Source organism: Chaetodon auriga, chromosome 11 (genome assembly GCF_051107435.1).
Source record: "Chaetodon auriga isolate fChaAug3 chromosome 11, fChaAug3.hap1, whole genome shotgun sequence".
NCBI lineage: Eukaryota > Metazoa > Chordata > Actinopteri > Chaetodontiformes > Chaetodontidae > Chaetodon > Chaetodon auriga.
Genome location: NC_135084.1, coordinates 26,311,581 through 26,335,715, shown reverse-complemented (window position 1 = coordinate 26,335,715; position 24,135 = coordinate 26,311,581). Strand labels below are relative to the sequence as shown.

Below are 24,135 nucleotides of genomic sequence, written 5' to 3'. Positions count from 1 at the left end.
TTAACATTTCCACAGGGGGGGGGGGATAAACTCTCAGCTGGTGTTAACTTATTCTTTAAAGCTACAGTGATATATATTTTGGCCACAAGGGGGCAAAGGAACACCACAACAAACTCAGTAACCCACAACCTTGACCCCGATAAGGTCATTCTATTTCCAGCAAACAAATATAAACACCAAGTCGTTCCACTTTTTTCCACATGTTCTTGAAGCAGAAAAGCTCTCTGGGATAGCTAGCATGCTAACTGTCGTGATCTGCAAACCTGTTAGCGTCATTGCTAGAGTGACTATATTACATTACAGCTGGCTGGCTGTCAGCTGGGGAAAAGGCAGAATTGTCATCTGTGTCATCTGCATCGCTCTGGAAGGAAAAGCCATGTGAGTGACTTAAAGACGAAAGAAGAGGGGACCCTGAACAGAGCCCTGAGGGACCCCTGTAGTGACGCTCTCAAGGACGTGAACGTGAAGACTGCAGAGCCTGACACTCCCAGTTCTTGGAGGGTGGAGAGGTCGAGTGTCAAACGCTGCAGGTGCTACCAGGTGAGCAACCAAGGCACCGAACTCCAGCTACGTTAAGAGTGTGTACATGTTTACAGCTTGATACAAAAAACTGTTTTGTCCTAGTTAATTTCCTCCTTCATGACAACTGTACAGAAAAAGAAAAAGGAGAATGCATTTTGTATTAAAAGAAAGAGCTTTTAGCTGCAAGTAGAGAGGTGAAGAAAGAGGAGACAGGTGACTGACCGGCGAGGAGGTCCTCAGGGTTCTTGTATTTCCACCACTTTCTTTCAGCTGCTTGCAGGGTGGTTCTGTCAGCACACGCCGAGTCGGACAACCACAGATCCAGAGGGGTCGGCCGAGCCCGCCGAGAGGTGAGAGGACAGACAAGAGGACAAAGCAGAGAGGAGATTGTCCGTGGCAGAGTCGGGAGGCGTGAGTGGGAAGGAGGTGAAGGAGAGCTGAAAGGATAGATGAGGCAAGAGAGGAGGGAGACAGGGAGGGAACGTTGTGGCAGATATGGACAGTATGTGGACAAGAGAGACGTTTACAGAAAGGTCAGAGGTCGAGCAGTTCCTGATCAGTCAAGGTCGGTTTATGAGCGATGGAGGGCGTGACAGAGCAAAAGAAGACGGGAACAGCAATAAGTCAGAGGTTAACTTCTCTGTGTGGATGTTGACGTCTCTGAGAGGTGCGAGCAGGGAGCCATCTTCATGTTTGATTGGACGACGTCTAATTTCTCCAAGAATTCCCCAAGAGGACGTGGCGGGTGGCGGAGCACAACAATGTTTAGCTTCACCGGATAAGTGAGAGACACAGCGTGAAATCTGAAGGAGCGAGTGAAGTGTGGAGGGAAACGGAGAGAGAGATTAGCAAAGCAGCGCTACACCCTCGGCTGGTGTAGATACAGATACAGACCTGAACCAGACGTTTGTTTACAGATGAGTTAACACGTTCTGATTGGCTGTATGTCTGAAAGCGTATTCCCAGAAGAAAAGCTAGAGATTAACTTAGTCATAGGCTCCCCGTGACAAGGTGTGGGGCGGGTGGGGTAGATATGATTGGAGTAGTTACTGTGATGTCATGGGCATGAGCGATGTACAGGAATGGACTGTATGCACTTATCAGGTAAGAACAATGTTAAAGCTTCATTCCACCTGTCCCCACGTGGAGGACTCCTCCGTCTTGAGGCTGCTGAAAAATGTCCAAACATTCACTCCCAAACTGTTTCCTGACTGTCGTTTTTTAACCTCTGACAGAGGAGGTGAAATAAGAGGAGATGGAGACACACTGACAGTAAAGTCCAACAGCTCCTCCAGTCTGTCTGGTCCCTCACAGGTTAGCGCTGTCAGGACTGCACTGCTGAACGGCTAATTCATTTATCTGAACGCTGAGGATTTAGGTGGCTTTGTTGGGTCCCAGTGAGCCATTTTTAATGTTTGTCTAACTGGGCCTTCAGAGACTTTTAGGGGTTTTAGGGATTCTTTCTCTCTTTTACAACATTTCTCATGAATAAACCGAACCCTGGCCATAATCAGTCTGTCTGATATTAGTGGAGCTGCTCATACTGTTCCTCATCCTGAGATACTGTAATCAGCCTCACTGTTGTGCTTCCCCTCAAACAATCAAACAGCTAACAGCAACCTCAAATCCTCACAAATCATCGTCATTACAAGTGAGTTTAAATCAGGAGGAATATGTTCTGGCAATTTGTCAAACAGTTTTCATTACTACATGAAAAAATCCCTTTGTTAATTTGTTAAATACCAAAATACAGAAACCGTCTTTTGCACTAAAACATCTGGGAAACGGTTCGTAGCTTAAACTCTGACTGACGGTCAGAGTTCGAAGTTGCAGCACGAGGTGGAAACTGTGTGGCTGAAACATGGGAATCATATCGGTGAAGTAAACAACAAACCCTTGCATGTGATTTATTCATGTTCTATGCTGAAACATGCGAATGTGCTGTTACCCTGATCTCAATGTAAACACCCGTGTCCTCGTTTCGACGGTATAGGGGAGGTCTTGTGACCTTATTATTAGTTCTCTCATGCAGTTGAAATGCTACGACTGTTCTAAGCACGCGTGATGCGATCCCTGCAGACTGCAGTCGTATCTGATGGAGAATCTTATTCCATCCACAACAAGACAACATAACACAGATTTATGGGAGCAGTAAACCTGATGCTTTGTGATGTCTACCATGAAATTTCAACATTTCAACACAAAACGAGGTGACGTGAATAAATCAACACTGAATTCCTCCATGATCAGTGTTCAAAAGAGTCCTTTTACGAGATTTCCTTACAAATTGGTTCAGTTTCTGGTTTTATGAATGTCGGGCAGACAGACTTACAGATGGCTTTAGATTGAGCTCCATTTTCACAGTATCTTTTTTCCCCACAATAGTCTGAAAAAGAAATCAAATGAGTAATAACAATGAATGTGCTGCAGGGCCCGCTGCAGCGGAGACGTGGATGAGTGAGGCTGACCGGGCCTCCACCCACGTTATGCTTTGACGCTATGGAGCGTTCCTCTTTCTCATCTTTGGGGTCAGTTTTAAGCATGACATCACAGTAAAAGCCCAGAAAGTATATCATCAACAGTGTGAATCAGACTTAAAGATACCGCAGCTGAACGGCCGTCTCTGTCGCCGCTCTTCAGCTCGTTCCACTTGGAGTGTGAGAGGGAACTTAACTAGATCCACTATCTCAACACGGCACTTCTATGAGCCTCGGTAGCTTTATTCAAATAGCATTCATTTACAGTCACATAAAGGGGGAAATTAAACCAATAACTCACACGCAGACAGACTTGCACACTGTCTCATATGGAAATCAACACACATAAATGCATACCACAAGAAAACACAGCGACGCACACTGTCACTGGCACACGCGTCGCATGGCAGACATCACAGTTCAACTTCAAAGCTGTCTTCATGCAACCTTGAGTTTTCTTCCTGGAATAATCAAATGTTTAGGAGAGCCAAACTCCCCAACAAGGGAGGCTCCCACAGCTGGGACTGGGACAGATCCTAAAGCTGCTTTTGGAGCACTAATCTGAAAAGCCCTTTACCATCCGAGGGCCCATTAGCAGCATCAGTGTCTCTGGGAAACAGTGAGTGACTGAGTGAGAGAGCACAGAACACAGCTGAGGCGAAAGGCTGCCAGCGGTCTTTTCTGCTTCTTTGAAATGCTCTTACACATTCACAGATGTTTGGTGGCACTATGCACACCTAGACTGACCGGAAATCACTTCACAGTCTGCGGCTCTCACGTGGTTAAAGTCTGACTTATCGCAGTGTGTTGGCTGTAGTGATGCTACGTTGCGATTACCTCAGAGCTCTCAGGGCTCCAGGGTTAGAGACGAGAAGGTCGCTGCCTCCTTCCTGATGTTTTGGATCTGGATCTTCGTCCTGGAGGAGATTCAGCCTCTCCTCTCGTCTCTCTCCCTTGCATGCATGTTGTCCTTTTCGCTGCCTCTTGGAAAGCTTTAGCTTCACCTGTTGCGTGTTTATGTAGTTTCCAGGTCTTCACGGTGGAGGATCCATTTTCTTTTTATTTGTTCATGAGTAATTTTGTCATCCTGATTGTTCATGCCTTTATTTATTATTTTGTTTGTTCTGTAGACACAGCCTCTACTGAATGTCTGTGTTTCCTCATTCAAATCGATGATCTAAGGACAGACGTTGTTTTATGCCGCACAGACTGGAAAACCCCTTGAGGCACATTTGCGATAATAAAAATGGCTGAACTTGACATTTAATTTATGGGTCATTTCCCTGCTGCTTGAATTTGTGGTTGAGCTCCTGCAGACCACACTGGAAGCACTCCAGCAGGCAGTGCCAAACATCCCCAGCAGGACGCAGCTCGACCGGCCCGCGCTCGTCATCAACGTCCAGAAGAAGTCATGTGAAATCCAGCTGACAAGAAGCCTCAGCAGAAACCTGAAAAGGCTTTTCAGGGGCTGAAAAGCTCTGAAGCTTCTTAAACTGCCAGATATTCTCTGTCTCTCTGTGCTTTGGTGTGTTTTTACATAATTGAACTTGTTATCAACAGCATGCATCGTACAAATTTATTATTTCTAACAAATTATTTCCAACCAGGACAGCAAAAAACAAATTACTATGAATATCATCATGAATGAGTGCTTCTTCCAGCCTTTGCTGATGCTTGTAAGAGTATGAATGTGGCTGCTAGTCTCTAAAAGTTAGTCTGTGTATCCAACAAAGAATAAAATCACCAGCACGTATGAGTCAAGGGCATTTTGATGCCAACTTTTCCTTTCAAAACAAATTATTAAAGTGGAAGTCCTGTGATCTTCATTAAACACGTATCGATTGCTGCTCTCGCTGCATTTCAAAGCTGCCCTGCTGGTGCTTTTTGGTGCTTTTGTTCTTGAAGTAAAGGGGGAAAAGAAGCTGGCACCAGGTTTTTGGCCTGCTGTCAACTTTTGGCAGCAGTTCTAACCCTTTAAAGACACAAACAATGAACTCTTGCTCTTTCTGTGCGCCCTTCTGTCGTGAAGCTACAGTGCGTATCCCCATTACACAGATCTCTCCAAAGCAGGCTGTCTTTTATGTTGTATGAGCTCCTGCTTCAAATCCCCTGCACAGTGCCAGCATGACATGTTAACACCCAGGAGGAAACCACAAGGCCGGACCAGCAACCGACCATTTTTCTGCTGAATAAAATGTTCACTGGCAGTCTTTCAGTGAGTTATTCCTACAGTATCTCCACATGATCAACACACGTCTGTGAAGATGCTCAGAACAATCATGACATGAGTTCAGACCGGCTCCAAAACAACTGCGTTGTCTGTGCACAGCCTCCCACATTTCAGGTGTGTTTCAGTTAAGCCAAAGTTCGTGGTTAAGGTGAGGAAAATAAAGTCATGGTTAGATACAGACTTCTTTTTCTGAATTTTGTTGATTCACCTTTATGGTCATTTTGGAGACTGTAGCTCATGGTGCTGTAGAATTTAATGATGCTGTGACAATATCAGTCCTGTCAGTTCAGTGCAGCCTAATGCTGTAAATGACCACAAATCACTGATGCATACGAACACAATTTGTAGAAAACTGGAGTGGAACAGAAGGAAACTCAAGCGGCGCGCCCGTCACACTGGCATAGAGATCAGGTGACAGCCAAACAGACATGCAATCAGTAAACAAGCGCATGCACAGGCACTCATTAGCATACTGACAGCAAATTAGGTCCTAACCTTTGGATGTTAGTGGAAGCCGGTTAAGAAAACAGGTGGCAAGCAAAGAGACAGGAAGCAAGCAGCAGGGAGGTAAAGACAGTAAGAGGCTGTCAAACAGGAATACAGACAGAAAAGTAAAGAGCAGACAGGTGAAAGAAGTACGAAGTGCACGACAGAGGTTTCCACAAAGCTGTGGATGCAGGAAGCAGACCTGCTCGTGTTCAGGAAGAGGGCGAGTGTGTGAGAGACAGGTGGGAAACCGGAGCTCGGTACGCCGGCAGGGAAACAGGTGTTCGGGGACGGCACTATCATTTTTTATTCACATTTGCATCTTATAAATATTTGATAGATTAATGGTTTCCCCCATCTGGTGCGTGTGTTCTGTGCTGTGGCTTCGGTACGTGGATGTTCTCCTCGATGCTGTAGGTGTTGAGCGGTCTGCGTGTTCTTTGACTGACTGGCTGCTGAACGTCTGCGTGAACCCGTCACGCTGGCTGACTCGGTGGCATCCACTGAGCCGGCAGGGATCGTGAAGATGGTCTCCCATTAAAGATCTTCTCTCCTCCTGCACTTTGCCTGCATGTGCTGCCTCTTTGACATTCGACTCGTTTGTGTTCGCCAAACAATGCAGAGAGAGGAGAAAGGAGTGGGAGATGAACAATGAGCGGAGCTGTCAGTCAGCTATTATATTCACACTTTTCCTGAACGTTCTCGCCCCTGCAGCAGACATCTCTGTCGCTATAATAGTTTGTTAATTAGTGTGCTAGGTTTGGGGAGACAGGGAGAAGAAAGCTTCTTTTCGGATGCTCCTGCTGTGAATCAAACAGGCCTATTCAGCTGCCCTGTTCCCTGCTCGTCTCTCCTCCCTTCACTTTGATTTTTGTTTAGACAGGAAAGCCTTTTTCAACTGACGAGATCAGTCTGGCTCTATCTTTACAAGCTCCGAGCTGACTCTCAGTGTTAAACCCTTGCTTCCGAAGGCATTTGCACGTTAATCTTAGAAAATCTCTCACAGGGCTGTGAGCTGCACCTTTAAAATGATCCGCAACCGCTGCGGCTTCTGTGTGTTAAGAAAATAAATCAGCCTCGTGATAAAAGCAAAGGGGTAATTAAAATGAGCTAATACCGATTGCGCTCAAACTTTCCCTGGAGGCACAGTGATCCTCCCAAACAGGGAAAGTATTTGAAACAGGTTGCGCGGCGTCTTCCTGAATACCAATTATCTCTGACTGCTCGGCTTTCCGCGGCTCAACCATGTGAATCATTTGACAACGGAGTAGCCGTTTTCCACGGCTGGCTACTTCAGCACAAAGCCTGCGAGGGAGCTCGACGAGGAGCGCCGCGGGGAGAATGTCAGCGGCATTTGAGAAAGGTTAGACAGAGAGGAGAGCGCGTCGCTATCATACACGCCATTCATCACTTTTTATAGCACACAGTCACAAAGGCTCCTGTGGGTGTGTCTGAAGTGCTCTGTGTCTGAGTATGTGTGCAGGCATTGAGGAGGATCGGCTCGCTGTTCAATGTACTTATGTCTGACGCGTGAGTGAGGGCCTTCGCGCTGAGACCGTCCTCACACAGCTTATGCAGGAGGTGGAACGGCCACGGTGGATGGTTTGGTGTTTAAAGCTCCAGTATGTTGGATTTGAGGAGGAATCTACTGGCAGAAATGGAAATTAAACTAAAGTATGTTTCATTAGTGTGTAATCACCTGAAAATAACAAGTGTGCTTTCGTTTCCTGTGCTTCCTGTTTCCTTCTTCCCCCTGTGCTTCCTGTTTCCTTCTTCAGGGAAACACATTCAGGTCACATGATGATATCTAGGCCATCCCATTTGCTGATGAAGAGCATGAGGTGCAGTGAATGGACCTTTGAGTTGAGACTGAGTGGAGGAAATCTGGCTTCACTTGAAGCATTTTATCAGACAGCTCCCTCTGGAGCCACAACAGCCACAGCCTTTTTCCACATCAGCACTTCTACTCCTCAGGACATGTGAACAGACCTACAGGTGAACAATCAGTTTAACCACCGTGGATTGAGATCAGCTTTATTTGGAAACTGTGACGACAGTGTACAATGAGCCATCACAGAGGGCGCCAACGTGCCCGGACAAAGGGACAAAGAGCCCAACGAACCGCAGGAAGACAACGCCACGAGGTGAACGGCGCCATTACGAAGGAGCAGTTACAGTCACTCACGCTGTGTCTGAGGACCTCGTGCAGCCTCGTGTTTTCATATTTGAAGTCAGAGGTTTTCACAGGTTGCAGTGAAATCACTGTCACAAGCAGCAGCTCTGCCAGCCGGCGTCTGAATCTATGCACAAAGACAGAGATTTAGATTTTTCTTTGATCACAAGAATTCCACAAACAGGCAAGCAAGCGAAGCACATGAGAGAAGACGTTGGTAAGAAGAGGACGGCAGCTCTCGAGGTCCATTCCGAGGACTAATCTTTGTTCCTCAAATCAAACATAAAAAGCCATTTCTCTGTGTTAATGAGCACAATCACTCTTCCTAAAAGCTTCAATAATTCATTTGCTCCCAGATTGTCACACATCCATAATGAATAACATCCACAGTGAATTATTTACAGTCATCCTTCATGGTACAACTTACTGACTGACACTGACTCACCCAGTGTGTCTGATGGGCTGCTGTGTGTGCGTGTGTGTGTGTGCGTGTGTGTGTGTGTGTGTGTGTGTGTGTAGGTTTCATGCAGACATTTGGCTCCATAATGGCCTCACAACTACAACTAAGGAGCAGTGGTGCCGTAGCTCTATGGAGACGATCAGTACAAAGGCTAATAGCATCAGTTAGCGTGTGCTACCAGCTCCCCCCTCAGTACAAAGCCGGCACATACAGACTGAACAGTTATGTGTTATTAGAGGAAACAGAACAGTCCTGGGAATATTTGTTTGCAAAGAATCTGGACAAACAAATAAAAAATGAAATTGTAGTGAGAACCTTGTGACATCCGCCTCCGCAGAGCTGAAGTTCAGGTTACATCATAGCACAGAAGTGGAAGCTTTGAAAGTTTGTGAAACATTGGAAATCCAGCGACTCTTGGCTGCAGAACACAATATTGGCCAATTCTGTAAACTTTGCCCAGTCAATAAATTCACCTGTCACAGCCGTCTGCCTTCAGTTCTGGGTCGGAAACTTCTAATTCAGTGGCCATGGTTTTGAAGGGAACGCTGATTTGGCTTTGCTCACTCGCAGGTAACCTCATGTTTTCTAAGTTTGTCTGAAATCATGAGAGAGTGCGTGTGCACTGCATGAGGATGGATGGCTTCATGGAGAAATGAGAAGTGGAATGTTACATGTAGCACGTGGGGGTGTTTGCTTGCAGCGTGGGTCTCCTCTGCAGCTCAAGATGAAACTTTACTTCAGAACTGCAGCTCACAGAATCAGCTGTGGGAGCATCTATCAGCTGATCTCAAGGTAAACTATTAACGTCATCCAACCAGAAAAGCTGCTGTAATTCACACACATTGTGTCATTATCCCAGCGTGGGATCTTTCATTTGTCATTCGCAGTTTGCCTCTCATATCTTTATCACCAGCTGTACTGTGTGACTTGAACCAACAGGTGGCGGTAGAGTGCGCCGAGAGCCTGCCGTGGAGCTCACAGCAGACAGCCGCCCTGCTGCTCTCCATGACCAATCTGACTGATGCTCTGCACACACACCAGCTGAGAGGTAGGAGGGCCTGTGTGTGTGTGTGTGTGTGTGTGTGTGTGTGTGTGTCTTGAGGCTGAAGAAGTGGTACAAAGAAGGGTTTGGCCTTGGGATATAATTGACTTTTCTTACATATTTCTATGTTATTATTATATATTATTATATTTAATTTCTTGTTATTTCTGATTGCTGGACATGAATGTGTCCAAAGGCAGCTTCCCCTCCGTCACTGTGACATATTCAGCTATAAAATCAGGCACTATTCTCAAGAATAAAATCTGTTTCAATCACACAGCAGGAAACTGCAGAGACTTCTGATCCTGGGCATAAAAAACAACATCTGCCATATTCAGTGTGACTCCAATCAGTCAGGGTTTGGTTGCTGCTGACCACAGCTGATGACATTAAGCTAAATAATAACTGAGACGTGAACACTGAATGAAGTGAGCTCTGCTGGCAAAAAGTAGGACAATTACCTTCACCTGAAGATGCTTTCATCACTGATTAAGATTCAATCGGTGCTGTAATTTCTTGCTACCTGAAAGAGTCCATCAGTCACTGCTGAAGAGGCTTTTCATGGAGGCCGGAAATGGACTGAAATAAGGCCCGTCCACATTTCATCCAAAAGAGTCAGTGATAGAGGAGCTGCAGCTGACACCTGAAATGAGACACACTCAAAATGGACTTCTTCACATTCATCTATTAAATCATTGGTTTACAGAATGCCAAGGAGCTGAGCCAGAGAAATGTCCACAGGCTGAAGTTCCTGATAACGGAGGTCTGGCATGCGTCACAGTGGCCAACAAGCGCTACTGCAAACCTCTGTGCAACTATGTGAGTGTCACCTGTGTCAATAAAAACATGTCGTCTGGTTAATTCTGCAGGCTGAGTGACGTCATCTGGTTGTTCTGTCTCAGGGCTTTGACTTTGGCTTCATGAGGAGGAGTCGTCTGTATGAGGAATGCAGCGAGCAGACTGGATTCAGGTGGAATACTCAGTACGTTGGAGGCAACAGGCTGGCTGTGTGCAACGGTGAGGCTGCGTCTTATTAACTTTATTTAACCTGGAGTTGCTCTAAATAACTGAGCTGGTTGTTCACAGCAGGAAGTCATTTACAAAGACTCTCATTTCTTCAGTGCAGTTTGGTTTTATCACTTTTTTATGTCAGAGTTGAACTTTCCTTCTTTCCATTTCTAGAAGCATCTATTCAGGTTTCAGGAGCAAAGACGGCATATTTTCCTCAGAATCAGGACTGCCTAAGAACCAAGAGCAGCAGCCAACAGCAGAACAGCATCATTGAAGACTTCAAGGCTGAGCTGAAGAACCAAGGCCTGCAGGGGGAGCCGCAGCACGCCTGTCTCCTGTGTGGACGACCACGAGGTGGAAACAAGTGAGGAGAAATCCACCGAGCATGTCGAGAGTGAAGTGAGGCTTTGCAAGCAGTTAAAGACTTTGTGAACCATGAAGTGTGAGAATAAACGTGTTCCTGAACCTCCGCGCTTCCCTTTGTTGGCATCTTTGTTTTCCATCTCGTTAGACATTGTCTTTTTACTTTCACCCTCACTCTGTCTTACTTTTACCATCATTATCAAGAGGGTTTTATCCTCCATCTCATTTCACATGAATCTTTCATCCTTGTTTTTGTGTCCATTCTCAGTTGTAAAGCACTTTGAGCTGTATGAGAGGGGCCATTCAAATGAAGTTTATTATTATTTGTGTACCTCAGTTAAATGTCAGTATGTGCAGTTTTGCATTGTTCAGGCTGTCAGATAAAGCCAGCGGTGCATTTTCTACCTTTGACTGTCACTGACTGGCACAGCTGCTGTGGTCCCACTCTCTCCACCAAAAAACCAAGCTGATGTCAGTCGGATGAGCAGAGGTTTTACCCCTAGTGGTGCAAAAAATGTGAAGTTTGACCTGAGGGTGGTGCCAGAGGAAAGGGAGTGTTGGAGCCCGTTTAGGACGCTGACTACAGGAAGTGTTTCCTAAGAGGTTGATCTCGATGTAATCATTGATTTCACCTTTAAAGTTGACTGCATTCACTTCAGCTTCGGCGTTTCTGTGCAGCCTTTATGTTAACAGGCTGGAAACATCTGCAAGCATCTGAATGCTGCTTCCCTTCTGGCTTCATTTACAAATAGTCACTCACCATTTATGTGCTTGGTGGCCACACCTGGACCTCAGCAGCAGCTAAAACGAGGCTAAGCACTCTGCCAAATGGACTGCTTCGTCTGCTCTTCTGTCTGCTCCGTTCCCGCTGACATATCCAGACGTCACTCGCAGGGGTCAAGGTTAAAGAGTCAAAACAAGATTGCAGGTTCTCATTAGGTAGCCATTGACATTACACATCATTCTATTAGGAGTCCCTCTAATCAGAGAGAAAATGACCCACAGGACGACCCTCTGCTGGAGGCTGACACACTGTCTCATCATTAATTATGGAAATAGCTGCCTGTGGACGGAGGGATAAGCAGCGGCCAACTGTAATGTCACACATCTCCCATCAGAGAGCAACAAGCAAACAAAAAACTAAGTTAAAATATCTCCTGTCATGTTTCCTGCTGGTGAATAAATGTGAGTGCTGCATGTGCCCGAGCGTTCACCTCCACCTCCATCATGTGAATCACAAACCTTGGGTTTGGGGCTGTTTCTCATCATTCGCTGGAACAGCGGTGCAGGGAAGGCCCTCTCCTGTTTATCGTAACACGTCAGCTCCATGGAGAAGCAGTTTTTCCAGTTTGGTGAAGAAGAACTGGGCGGCCCTGCGCAGAGCCCTGACCGCAGTCCCACACGTTTGGGATGAACTGAATCCAAACTGCAGCTGAAAGCCTTCAGAACAGCAGACACAGCAGTGTACTAATACACGGTTTGAGTCTGCGTTTGGAGTCCTCAAGCTTCAGGTCATGTGGTGTTCATTTGCCTCTTCGGCAGCAGAAACCAGTGAGTGGTTGCTTGTTTTTAATTGCATTAATTTTTCAAATTAATTGTGCAAAAAACAATTTCAGTGATTCAATAAAATTAATCAACCACATAAAAAATGTAAATGACCAGAAATTAAAATGTTATTAGCTTTCAGCTATCATGCATTATTAAAACAAACTCATTTTACATCTGTGGTCACGATGCTTATTCAGCACGCAGGACTCCAGCAGTGCCCCTCTTTGGACACCAGAGGGCAGCATTAACTCACCTTTGAACGCCTGTTATTTATACACACACACACACACACACACACACACACACACACACATTCTGTTGTCAGTCTTGTTTTAAAATAAATGCTTGTAGCAGGTAGAAACAGACCTTCGGTGTATTTTAGGGTTGAGAATGAAAGAAGAAAAGGAAAATAACAACATTTGACTTGGAACATTTAGCAGCTTTATTAATGAATCTCAGTGTTTTGCTGCAGCTCTTCACACAAACAGGTTTCAAAGACAGGCTGTGCACTGACTCTGGATGGAATTTACTCTTTTCATGAGACTTTTGAAGCAAACACTAAAGAGCACAGTTTATAATCTCACTTCATTTGTTCCTTCCTGTCGTCTTTCTTCTCTTTCCGTCTCTATTCTATTCATCAGCACGTGTGTTTTTCTACCAGATGAACCAGAGAAACCTTCCTGAAACCTTCCAGTGTCATCGTCGTGCCAAATTTAATGCTGCTCACTTTCCTGGCTGCTGTCCAGCTTCTGCAAACAGAGAATAAAGAATGAATGAAGGCCGACAAAGAGGATGACTATAAAAGAGTTTTGAGCTTCATTTTCCCAGGACAAAATCTGAAAATGAAGAGCAGCGTGCTTCACCTCAGCTGTATTTCAAAGGTATTATTCTTCTGCCCTGTGTGACAGGCAGACAATTCTGTGTAGGATATGAATAACTCTGTCTGAAATAGTTTTACTAGTCTTGTTCAGAACACAACTTACCGACTTGAGGAAGTGTATTTCCGAGCGGAGCGCCTCCCTCAGAAGCTCAAGCTCTCCTTCTTTATGCATCTCCAGCTCCTTCCTCAGCCTGGTAAACAAATGAAACCCATGTCAGTGACTGAAAGAGAGGCAGGAAAGAAGATATGAAAGCAGCTTCAGCCTCTTTGGTCCTTTACACTGAGCTTAAATCTCCTCATGCTTTGCTTTGAGTCTCTGTTCTTGGTGTTACTTTGCTGTGTTTTATCACTGAGAAACAAACCAAATGAACTACATGAAACTAAAACCTGTTCCCACATTCACGCTCACGGTGATGAAGAACGCTGATGACTGCTTTGATGTGTTGGAAGTATGTAACACCAGTTTCAGTATGTTTACATGCACAAAACCAGTTCATTACTGGATTAAAGTCATAGTTTAACCCGATGTGTCTAGTTTTGACGTTGGCAGACAGCAGGCAGCGTTTAGCAGCCAGCTGACAGGTGAGTTCATATCAGAATGATGTGTTTGAAGCTAAAAGCCAACAGGAAGAGAGACTTGGTGATGTTCTTTACACATGCTGCTCTCCATCCCTCACATCATTATGTAACCTCTGTGGCACCACTGCGGACTGAAGAGACCAGACTGAGGCGACTGCAGCGCCTGATAACACCTGACAAAAGTAACCGGACAGTCTGAGGAGTCATGCTGCTCCATCAGTCTCTGAATCAACAGCTAAAGAGGAAAAGGCAGAGCAGCATTAACAGTAATAATCAGCTGAGTCACCTGCAGTGTCCTCAGGTCCACGTTACACCGTCCCTATGGGCGTTCTGCACATGGGTGGAGGTGTACAGAAGGCCCCAAGGGACAAATCACTCACACAGCACAGAGTGAACTGACAGCAATAAATCAAGTCTAGAAACATCTGTCAGACTGAAATCATCCAACTGGAGCAAATCTGAAAAGGACAGCTGAGGTTAGACTTCAGGTAAGATGAGGAGGGTCTGATGGAAGAGGAGGACGCACCAACCGAGACAACACTTTGGGTACAAGACGAGATGTGTGTTGAACAGACGGCTTCAATAATCAGGGTTTACTGTGCAGTGCATTTCAATTCTCATCCAAAATCCACTGAAACATGAGCGTTACAATCAGGTTAACTGCAGTGTCAACGCTGCTGATACACCTGTAATAATCTGAAATGAACACGTGCTCACACTGACTGTGACTCCTGCAGACTGACACAGGAAGTTCAGTCAGTAGCTCTGGAACGACCTCGCCTTCAGAGTCTAATAATGATAACGCATTTTAAATAGAACCACCAAGGAAATGACCTACAGCTCATCAGATAACGCCACGAAAAGAAGGCAGGATGGGCTGAACGTCACAGCAAACAGACAGCGGACGCTCTGTTAGAGACGAAACCGTCAGTTTCCTCTGCTTCAGACGAGCACACGGTTTCTCAAACAAAGCCAATATTTCACTCTGTGGTTTCATAACACACATGAATTGTCGGCTCACTCGGAGCGTGACGCCCTGGCTGTGATACGACTGTTGTTGCAGGTGTGTGAAGGTTCTGTACTCAGCTCCACGTGAATCTGAGACGGGCTACCTCCATCTTTCTTTTATTGGAAGTTAATGAAACAATAAAACCACTGAGCTAAAATTGCATTGTCAAAGCGTGAAAAGCAGCAGCAGTGTTTTAAAGTTTCTTCTTTGTGGAACTTACAAATGACATTTTTAAGGCCAACACGCCGTTTTGCAAACAGCCGGATGATGTTTCAAACAGGAAGACACTCAGGGTGGCATTTGAGATATCGGTGATTTCTGCTGTTTAATATTGGATTTCTGCGATGCAATGACATCTTCAAATGAGCCTTCACAAATAATACAGCAGTAATATATCAACGGAGAAGATGCTGCACATCAAAACACACACAGAACTCCCAAACCATCAATCCCAAGGACACTGACTGAGTATTTCAGGTACCTTTCCTCTGCGACAGTGAGCGATCTGCAGCAGCCGGCCTGTTTTGCACACTGAACAGTTTTTAAACGACTGTAGCACTGATTCAAATTGACATGCATTCAATTTCCAACAATCAATGAGCGGAGAGTTAAATATGCGTTTTAAAGAGACGCTGCGGTGGATGAAGACGGGATTGATGGTTTCAGTTCAGAATGGATGATCATAAGAATGAGTGAGAGGAGGCCTCTGGTCCAAAGCCACATCCTCAGCACTTCCTGAGGCTAATAAGGCCGCGGGTAATGAAGGACCGAGTATGTTTAATGGGGCTGATGGATGAACAGGACATGCTACCCACATGCATGATTTAAGGCAACGCTGGGCGAGGGAGGGGGCTCGGAAAAGGCCACGAGCAGAACACGGAGAGGGAGCAAAGGACAGAGAAAATAAAAGCAGGTATTATGACAGGAGCCTGCTTTGTGCCTAATAACAGGCATATGAGAACGCTTTCAATCAAATACTGAATAAAATGCATTTTGTGTGAGTTACAATAAATAAATAGTTGAAAATTAGATTTAAAAATTGAAATCATGTGGATGGGATTCGTTAATCACTTACATCCATGGCACTGTAAAGAAGACATTATCCAAAGCAGTAGCATCAGCAATAACCATGACCCTTCCTTCCTGGAACACTATTGATCTCCAGCCGTTAATTAAATAAAGGAAGCCTCTTTGTGCAGAAACTCGGTGGACCTGCGCTCTCCCACCAGCCACGTTTCAATAGACGAGGTCCTCACTTCATATTCTGCCGTGATGAGCGCACACTCGTCTGAGATGTCTTCAAACATGTCCATCTGCATCCATTGTTCTGTGTCTAAGTGCATGAATCTGAGGCGATGAAGAACGTGAGTGTTCATCCATGAAGGCTCAGTTCTGCTGCTTGTTTTTAAGGCTTTAAGGCTTGTTTTTAGTTTATACTTCTTAACCTGTACTGCATGTATACTAGTAAACACTGCACATATCTCGACTCGTTTAAAGACATGGTTAAAAGTTTGATTGGTCCACTTCAAACCTGATGTTTGATTCCACTTAAACCAAACTGTATGATGTCGGTAAGTCGCTGCATAAGCACTCAGTGTAAACGCTTCACTCTCGCCCTCCAACTCGCTGCATCAATCACATTAGCCTCAGTTTCTTTTTTCAACTTGTTGACTGAATGAAATACACTGCAGATCAAAGCCTTAATTAAGCCAAATGGTCTTAATGCTCTGTTATTTACACTTCCAGCCTTGGACTCCAGCCAGCAGCATAACAGAGAGAGACACAGACGGCGGCTGGGCAGACTGGTCCATTCAGCACTTCTCACAGTGTGATCCTGCTCTGCTCTTTGGAAATAACACCGTCTCTCTAATTGGCCTGAAGAATGCTGCGTTGTACTGTGGTGTTAACAATGTGATTCTCTTCTTGTCCCTTTCTAAGTGCATTTAGCGTCACACGAGAAGCTGCGGCTATTAGTGCCACTGCTGAGATGAAGTTTTATCTGGTACACAGTAGAAAAGCAGAGCCCTGCTGAGGAGCAGACAGTGACTGCACTTTGTAAGTAAATACACGACAGCTGCTCAGAAAGGATGTTTAAAACATCAGGCAGCTTCTTACAGCAACGTTTTGTTTTATCTGCATGTATTTCCCAGCAGCATTTGCTGTTTACTCTCTTCTGCCTCATAGGGATTATACTCTGACATAACGTAATTACAAGCTGTAAGTCAGCTACTGTCTGTTGTGTCTGTGTGTCCACATACATAAAGCTCCCTCAGCATCCAGACGGTTGACTTGACTCACCTGAGACAGGTGCTGTCAGTGAGAGGCTTCTGACTGACAAGCCGGCTCTCCACTCGCAGAGATTCTGTCACGGCCTGCGCCTCCTTCACCTGCTGCTCCAGGTCTGCGGTCCAAAGCAATAAATTAAACACTAAAGGCGTTTCCTCAAACGAGACAGACACACGCTGCAGGTGCAGTGTAAAGGCATTCGCTGAGGTGGAGGTGGAGACAATGGGACAAGGTTTGGATAATACAGTGCACCCATGACCACCATGTGTGTACTAACCTGACCTCTCCCAGTCCAAAGGTCAAAGCCTGATTGACAGCATTACAAACACGGTGTTTAAGTCTCTGATACGTCTTTAAACTCACGGATCTATTGTTCAAACTGGACTTCCTGGACAGTTTTTCATCCTCAGATCAGCACCTGTGGCAGCACATCCACAACAACATCGTCCTCTGCTTTGTCTGTGTTGCAGTTCTATTTTTGTTCCGAACACGTCTAAACCTGTGAACTGTACAGCTTCCACCTGAGAATACTGTTACCTGAGTACAGTCCACATATGGAAAACAAAAAAAAAAAAAACCTGGTCATGAAGCCAGAAACAAACACACATCTGGTGTGAAGATACTGTAAGATTTGCTGACTCTGCTGCAGTTAAAGTTCAAGATGCCTTTCTTTAGCTTTCAGTTGTGTCAAACACAAGATGTTAAAAATACAGTGTCTGTTGAGAGTGTTGCAGAAATAACTGCAGCAGTCAGTCACAGTGAACCTCTGGTGTTCACCTTTGTGGATGTTTCTCAGGCCTTGCAGTTGGAGGTGGAGCGCCCTCTGCGCCTCCTGCAGGGAGCTCATGTGACTGCTCCCACAGCTCAGCAGCTCCATCTCTGCTTGGAGGAGAAAAGATGAATCCTACTGAGGAGAGCTGGAGGAATGTCTGAGGAGAAACCAGGAGGGCTGAACAAAAGACAACTTTCAATTTCCAATGTTACTACTGCGATGTTGGCATTTTAGAAACGTCCTTTGACGGTACAAGCATCAGAAAATGGTTTTCCCTTGAGCCTAAATTTGATCCATCATGTGAAGACGTTGGTTCTCAGCGGTTTTAGGAGAACAGCCCTTGATCTTGAATGAAAACAGTTCAAACCACGCCAAAATATAATTTGTCCTTAAAAGCGGCTTTAAGAGACATGACATATTGGTCTTCTATAAACACTGTCGCTGCAGCTTCTGTACAAATAATCCCGACATAGTATTTGTCAGTTAAACACACTGATTAAATTAAAGAGAGGACATTCGCACTGTGCACTGCTCCCCTCCACAAACACTGATTCTACCAGCTAACTCGACTTTGCTGTACTGAGACACATGGTGTCAAAACTTTTTGATATGTTCCCTTTGTTGCTAATTATTTTACCACACACATGAATGGTGGTATGTTCACAAGCAGAGTCTCATTAGTGCTGCGGCGGCCGGGTGTATTAGAGGGTGAGCTGCTCAGACTTTAAATACCATCATGAAATGAGGGGCTTTACACCTCAGGAGCTTTGTACTTAGAACTCGGCAGGCTGGTTTGTGAGGACAGAAAGCAAACCGAGTCCTGGACTCTTACACAGAACACTTAACAACGTATTTTAATCCAGGACGAGAGTTAAGGCACGCTGAGTTTCATCAGTTAGTCTGTGCGGTCTGTCTTTGTGCTTTGGTCCATGGTATGACAGACAAGTGCAGATTGGATGGACAGATCGAGCAGGTACTTCGCACACTGTCATGGAAACATCTGAACACACACTCACAATCTGCTCAGTAACTATTTGACAGCGACATGCTGTCAACACATCAGGGACCATCGTTATAATTCACCTTCTTTCTACCATTTATTCTTCTACTTGTACTCTATAATATACCACCAAGGACATTTTGATATGAGCAGTCAGGAGCACGTCTGCACAGCAAAACCTCCGTCTTTTATGACCTTTGTGTAATGATTCCACCTCCCTCTCCAGCTCCAGGATCTCAGCGTGTGTTTGGCTCTCAAACACCATCTCTCTGTTCCCTCGAAGACTGAAGTCACTGTTGAATCTCAAGATCTCTTCAAGGAACTTTTCCTCTTCTTCTTTAGACTCCCTCTTTATCTTGGCCTGCTATGAAAAGAAGGATAACAGGAAATGCTCGCAGAGATAAGACCAATACAGCTGCTTCTGATGCAGCCACAACCTCTACTACTGCAACTACTACTGATATTAATGATACAGTTTTGATAATTCTTTATCTTGAAGTTTTAGCCAAATAACTTACAGTACTTCCTTCCTTCTGTGCAGTATTTGGGAGTTGTGTGTGTATTACTTCCCTCCAGTGTGCTCACTTCAAAGCATACACAGTTGCCATGAACCTTGTTCATACTTTTACAGCCACAGTGTGTACGTGGGATCAGCTAAAAATACTTTTTGACACTTTGACAGCCTTTGAAGAAATGTGGTAGCTGTTCACACTTCAGTGGGCCGCTTGATTATTAGTTGGTAGACAGAAAATTAATTGTACACACGATTTGTTTATGATGGACACTAAAAAATAGGTCTGAACCACTTTGTACGCTGTAATGAAGTAAATACAGAACAGCTGGGATGTAAAACAAAAATAAAAGCTGCTGCTCTGAGATCTGACGGTTAACTGATTATATTTCAAACAGGGTGCAAGTCAGTTTGTACACATCCACATAGTTTTCACTATAAAAGCTGACCAGGCACAGAACCAATGTGGTATTAGATGCAAATATTGATTCAGGTTTCAACCCACTTGACGTTCCCTGAGGTGGCTCTTCTTGCAGAGCAGCTCCTCAATTTGCTTCAACATCTGGTCTTCACATTTCTTCATCAGGTCACGCTGCAGCATCATCGCAGACGACTCCTGAGCCTGGATCACAAACAGACGAGAGGCCAGTTAAAACACGCAGTCTGACAGACTTCTGCATGGAGGACATGCATTACTGTGACATGAGAGGTAATTAGTGAGCACACATCAGGAGAAATGAGATGAAATCAGATTTTTAGTATGGACAGCTGGCAAAATCATTATGGGCGGAATGCTGCGTAAGGTAGACGTGTTCCTGACCCTTACTCGGGTATGGTCAACAAAAATTACCTCTTTCTCTGACTACTTTTAAGACTCTGGTGTCTAGGTTTCCCTTTCACTGCATCTGTATATATAATTCACTTTTTCAGCTCTTCTTCTGTCTTCATCCTGAGTGATTATGTGATACAACCCAAAAGAAAGACAATTGCCAAATTATGTAGGAAGGTAAATTCAAAGAGCATGCTTTTCAAAGGGGCCTCTGGCATGAATTTCAGTACAGTTTTCAGTCTGTTATTTGAGCTGTCAAAGAGGAAGTGAGTTTATATGGTAGTGGACGGACACAGTATGTTGTCCTCAAGCTCAATCAGCTTCCATGTTTTCTAAACACTGTACTTATCGTTAAGAACCACTGCGTACGACTTCACTATCGCATAATCACCTGAAAGAATTAAGTTGTTGTTACCTTAGAATGAGCCCTTCATATCTACAGAGGGAGCAGGTCCTCTTCCACGGAGCCCGCCATGTTGAACCATCATATTTCTACAGTCATCCAGAACAGGCCAACCAAACACTGACTCTGGATGCTTCAACACATTTTCGCTCTGAAGTTAAGGCCACAGTAAGTTCTTCTACAGGCTACGAAAGGGAAGGAGTATTCATTTGGTTGCCATCTGCAACCTCACCACTAGATGCCACTACATCCTACACTGGTCCTTCAAGCCAGCTCTCATAAATTGGAAGAGCGGTAAACACGCCCTGCATATCTGAATGACATAAACATTTTCAATACGCCATACGAAAGGGTCAAAAAGTACCCGTGTGGTGTACTCTCAGGCACATATCACTCAGAAAGACACTGTGTTGTATTCAGCAGGCTTTCTAATTACACTGAGTAATCTGCTCGTTTGATTGGATGTCCACTTTTACACACAGGAAGAAGTTGGCAATATTTCTGAGAGGTCAACGAGCCTGCCTTTGACATTATATCTCACACATGCTAAAAGGGTTCACTAATGTTATCCGGTGGAAAATAGCCATTGATTTTACAGTGGCACTCGCAGTTTGCACTGTTGATGAAATGAATGGGAGAGATTAAGTGTTTTCAATCATAAAGCAGATCAGCTGATCAATATGCCAATATGCACTTCTTTACCTCATGTTTCAATGTCACTGATACTGTATGCTGTTCTTATTTTTTTTATCTCTCTCTTAACATTTTACAACAAAGTAAACTTTACACGTTTACAATACAAAAAAACAATAACAAATCTGTTTCACAGAAATGTCCCACTGGCCGAACAGCAAAAGGACACATCAGACAAACCACACGATACGCCGCCATGTAAATGAGCACCAGGCTGTGCACATGTCAGGCTCCTCTATGATAATTCACCACCCCCATCAGACAGGCAGCAGTCACATTCACCACTTATTTACACTCTCAAATGTAATGAAAAGTAAATTATGAGACTGTAAGAAACTTCAGAGTCTCTTAAAAGGGTTTCGTACAGTTGGGCACAATTTTGTGTCAGACATCCAATTGATTCATAGCTGCTCCTCCAGACACAAAATGTATTCATAATTCACACATTAGCAAGGAATAAAGAGGAAATGTAATGCAGCCTCACCTTTATATCAAGTTCCTTGTTGGTCTTTTCATACTTTTCAGTGGCGCTCAAGATCTTCTCACTGCATCTGATGATGGCAACTTTCACTGAAATAAAGACAACTGATTAGCTAATGCAAAAAAAATAATGCACTCCAGTCTGCTTTTGCAGCAGCACTTTTGAGCGAAAGTGACATTTATAAAAATAATTTTTAGACGGTCTGAACCAGGAAAAAAACATAATCAGATAATATAAACTGCCATGTTGGTGGATAAGGACAATTCTCCTTTATTGTTTATAGTGCTAACATGGCTAGTTAGCGTTATAGATAACCTTCCAACGTCAGGTTGCTGATAGCTATAGCTTATCTTGCTAGCTGAAATTTCAGCAGGCAAGCAAACATGACTTACCTTCTTTAAATTTTTGTGTTTGTTCAGCTAATTGTTGCTCAGACATAAGGATTTGTTTAAAGAGTGTCTCTAAACTCATTTTGAGTATATACCTGGTTGAATAAATAAACCAGAGTCGAAGGAATAGATAACACAGCGGGTAACAGCTAGCTAGCTGCTCCCGGTCAGCCACGTTACTCAGTAAGCCAGCCCCGCCTATGACGCAGCTCAGAGGAATGACCGCCAGGCTCCGCCCTGCATGCCGTCGACAGACTCGACACTGGTCAGTTTGCTTGTATACGCTGCAAATAAGGCTAATATTGCTGATAAAGATGGTCCATAATGTTTTATTTAGTAGCTTTATCATTTTGAGAGTGTCAAACAGGCGCAGTTTATAGAAACAGGAAGCAATGACCGACCGAAAACGGAAGAAAAATGACGGCTTCGCGCCTCAGCTAGCTAAAATCCTGTCTGTGGCTAGCTAGCTCAACTCCTCTGGACACAAATCTTTTATTTACGTTATGAACATAACGTTTGCCACCGTCCCTGTCCCTGTCCTGTATCTGCTGTTGATCATGTAGCACCATGCTGACCGACTGTGTTCAGTGAACACTGTTCACTGTCACTGCTCAGCCCGGTGTTGATCGGTGGCACCGCCATCTTTCTCCGCAGTCATCCTCAGAGACTTATTTGGCAAACAATTCCCGACTTTCTCCATTTCGGCACTGCGACAGAGAGACGCTTCTGATCCGGTGCCATGAAGCACATTACAGCGTGAAACGTTAAATGACCCGAGGACTACATCATTCTGACATTCATTTGCAAAATTAATATCACATATTGATTGAGGCTTTTCATAAATCACCAGACTGAGCCTCCCTCCGACTGGCAGGGCTCCCTTTGGAGACTGTAGAACAGCGAAGTCATCAAATTGTAAGCAGACAATTAGCCCAGATAGTAGCCTGAGCCTGTCGCCCATTTGTACCCATTTTCTGTCTCTTTTCCAGTCCTGTCCTCTGTTAAAAAGCTGTGGACATTGGCCTGCAGCATATCTATTTAACGGAATTGAAAGTCATTTTGAAAAGTGACTGTGCCTTGCAGGATTGATTCATCATACCAGCCTAATCACGCCTTCCCTTTCAGTGAGGGATTATTCACTGACGCTCAAATAAGCTATTTCATCCCGTCTCTGAATGAACCTCTCTCTCAGTGTGTGTGTGTGTGTGTGTGTGTGTGTGTGTTGATTTACTGTAGCTTCCTTGATTGATTGCTCCCTGTCTTTAATGCAGAGAGAGGGTCATTGACATAGTCTGGTCCCATGTATTTAGCCAAGTGGATTAGCCTCTGAATAGACCTTATAGGCAATCAATGAGCTATAGGAAGAGTTACAGGCCATCCCTGTTATGATAATCATGCTCTGCTTGTTAGATTTCCAGTCATTTGACTGTACATTGATCCAAGTGTTTAAGATGTGATGCACCTATTTTCTTTTAATCTCAATGTAGAATCGAGTGTGAAACGTGCAGTATTGTTTGAAAGCATCACGAACGTTTCTGTTTACTGTAAACAGTGACCCTTACAGTAAAACCACCAACAGATGGCGACAGTCACACAGTGTCCACCTCCTGTGTGTGGACCGAGGCCAGGCTTCCCTCAGCTCAGCGCTGTCGAGCACCACAACCACATTTCCTAGAGGCTGTATTTTATGTTACAGCCCCTGACGGGTGTCATCAAACACCCAACAGCCCACTGTCTTCACAGTTGTCAGCTACTGTTGCATAACACTTTTTTTGTCATTTGCAAATGGGATTAGCATTATAGCAGACTGGGAGGAGCCACACGCATGCTGGAAATATCACGGATAGGTGATGTCCATTCATTTTGTCGTCGAGTGGCACTCCAGGTTAGAAGGGCCATACGAGCTGCTCCACACGTGGCTCTGTTAATCATGTGAAAATGCACTGTGCCTGTCAGCACGGATGTAAAAGCAGTCCACACACCTCATCAGC

At 44.7% G+C, this 24,135-nt stretch overlaps 2 protein-coding genes across 3 annotated transcripts; one reads left to right on the top strand and one right to left on the bottom strand.

The window, feature by feature from the left end:
• Window positions 1-8,875: 8,875 nt before the first annotated feature.
• On the top strand, window positions 8,876-10,799 carry LOC143328603 (uncharacterized). Of its 2 annotated transcripts, XM_076743819.1 has the most exons (6): window positions 8,876-8,918; window positions 9,049-9,140; window positions 9,288-9,396; window positions 10,097-10,209; window positions 10,293-10,407; window positions 10,573-10,799. In XM_076743819.1, exons 1-6 carry the CDS (start codon window positions 8,876-8,878, stop codon window positions 10,767-10,769), a joined length of 669 nt encoding a protein of 222 aa, XP_076599934.1. In that variant the 3' UTR covers window positions 10,770-10,799. The 2 variants fall into 2 exon arrangements, with proteins under 2 accessions (XP_076599934.1, XP_076599933.1); XM_076743818.1 differs by having other exon boundaries at window positions 8,901-9,140.
• Window positions 10,800-13,025: 2,226 nt separating this feature from the next.
• Window positions 13,026-22,226, bottom strand: LOC143327868 (coiled-coil domain-containing protein 172-like). Its single transcript, XM_076742458.1, has 8 exons — window positions 22,148-22,226; window positions 21,759-21,844; window positions 19,855-19,971; window positions 19,034-19,199; window positions 17,844-17,945; window positions 17,079-17,181; window positions 13,296-13,383; window positions 13,026-13,061 (listed from the first exon to the last, which is right to left on the bottom strand). The coding sequence occupies exons 1-8, from the start codon at window positions 22,224-22,226 to the stop codon at window positions 13,026-13,028; spliced, it is 777 nt and encodes a 258-aa protein (XP_076598573.1).
• Between the last annotated feature and the right edge of the window lie 1,909 nt (window positions 22,227-24,135).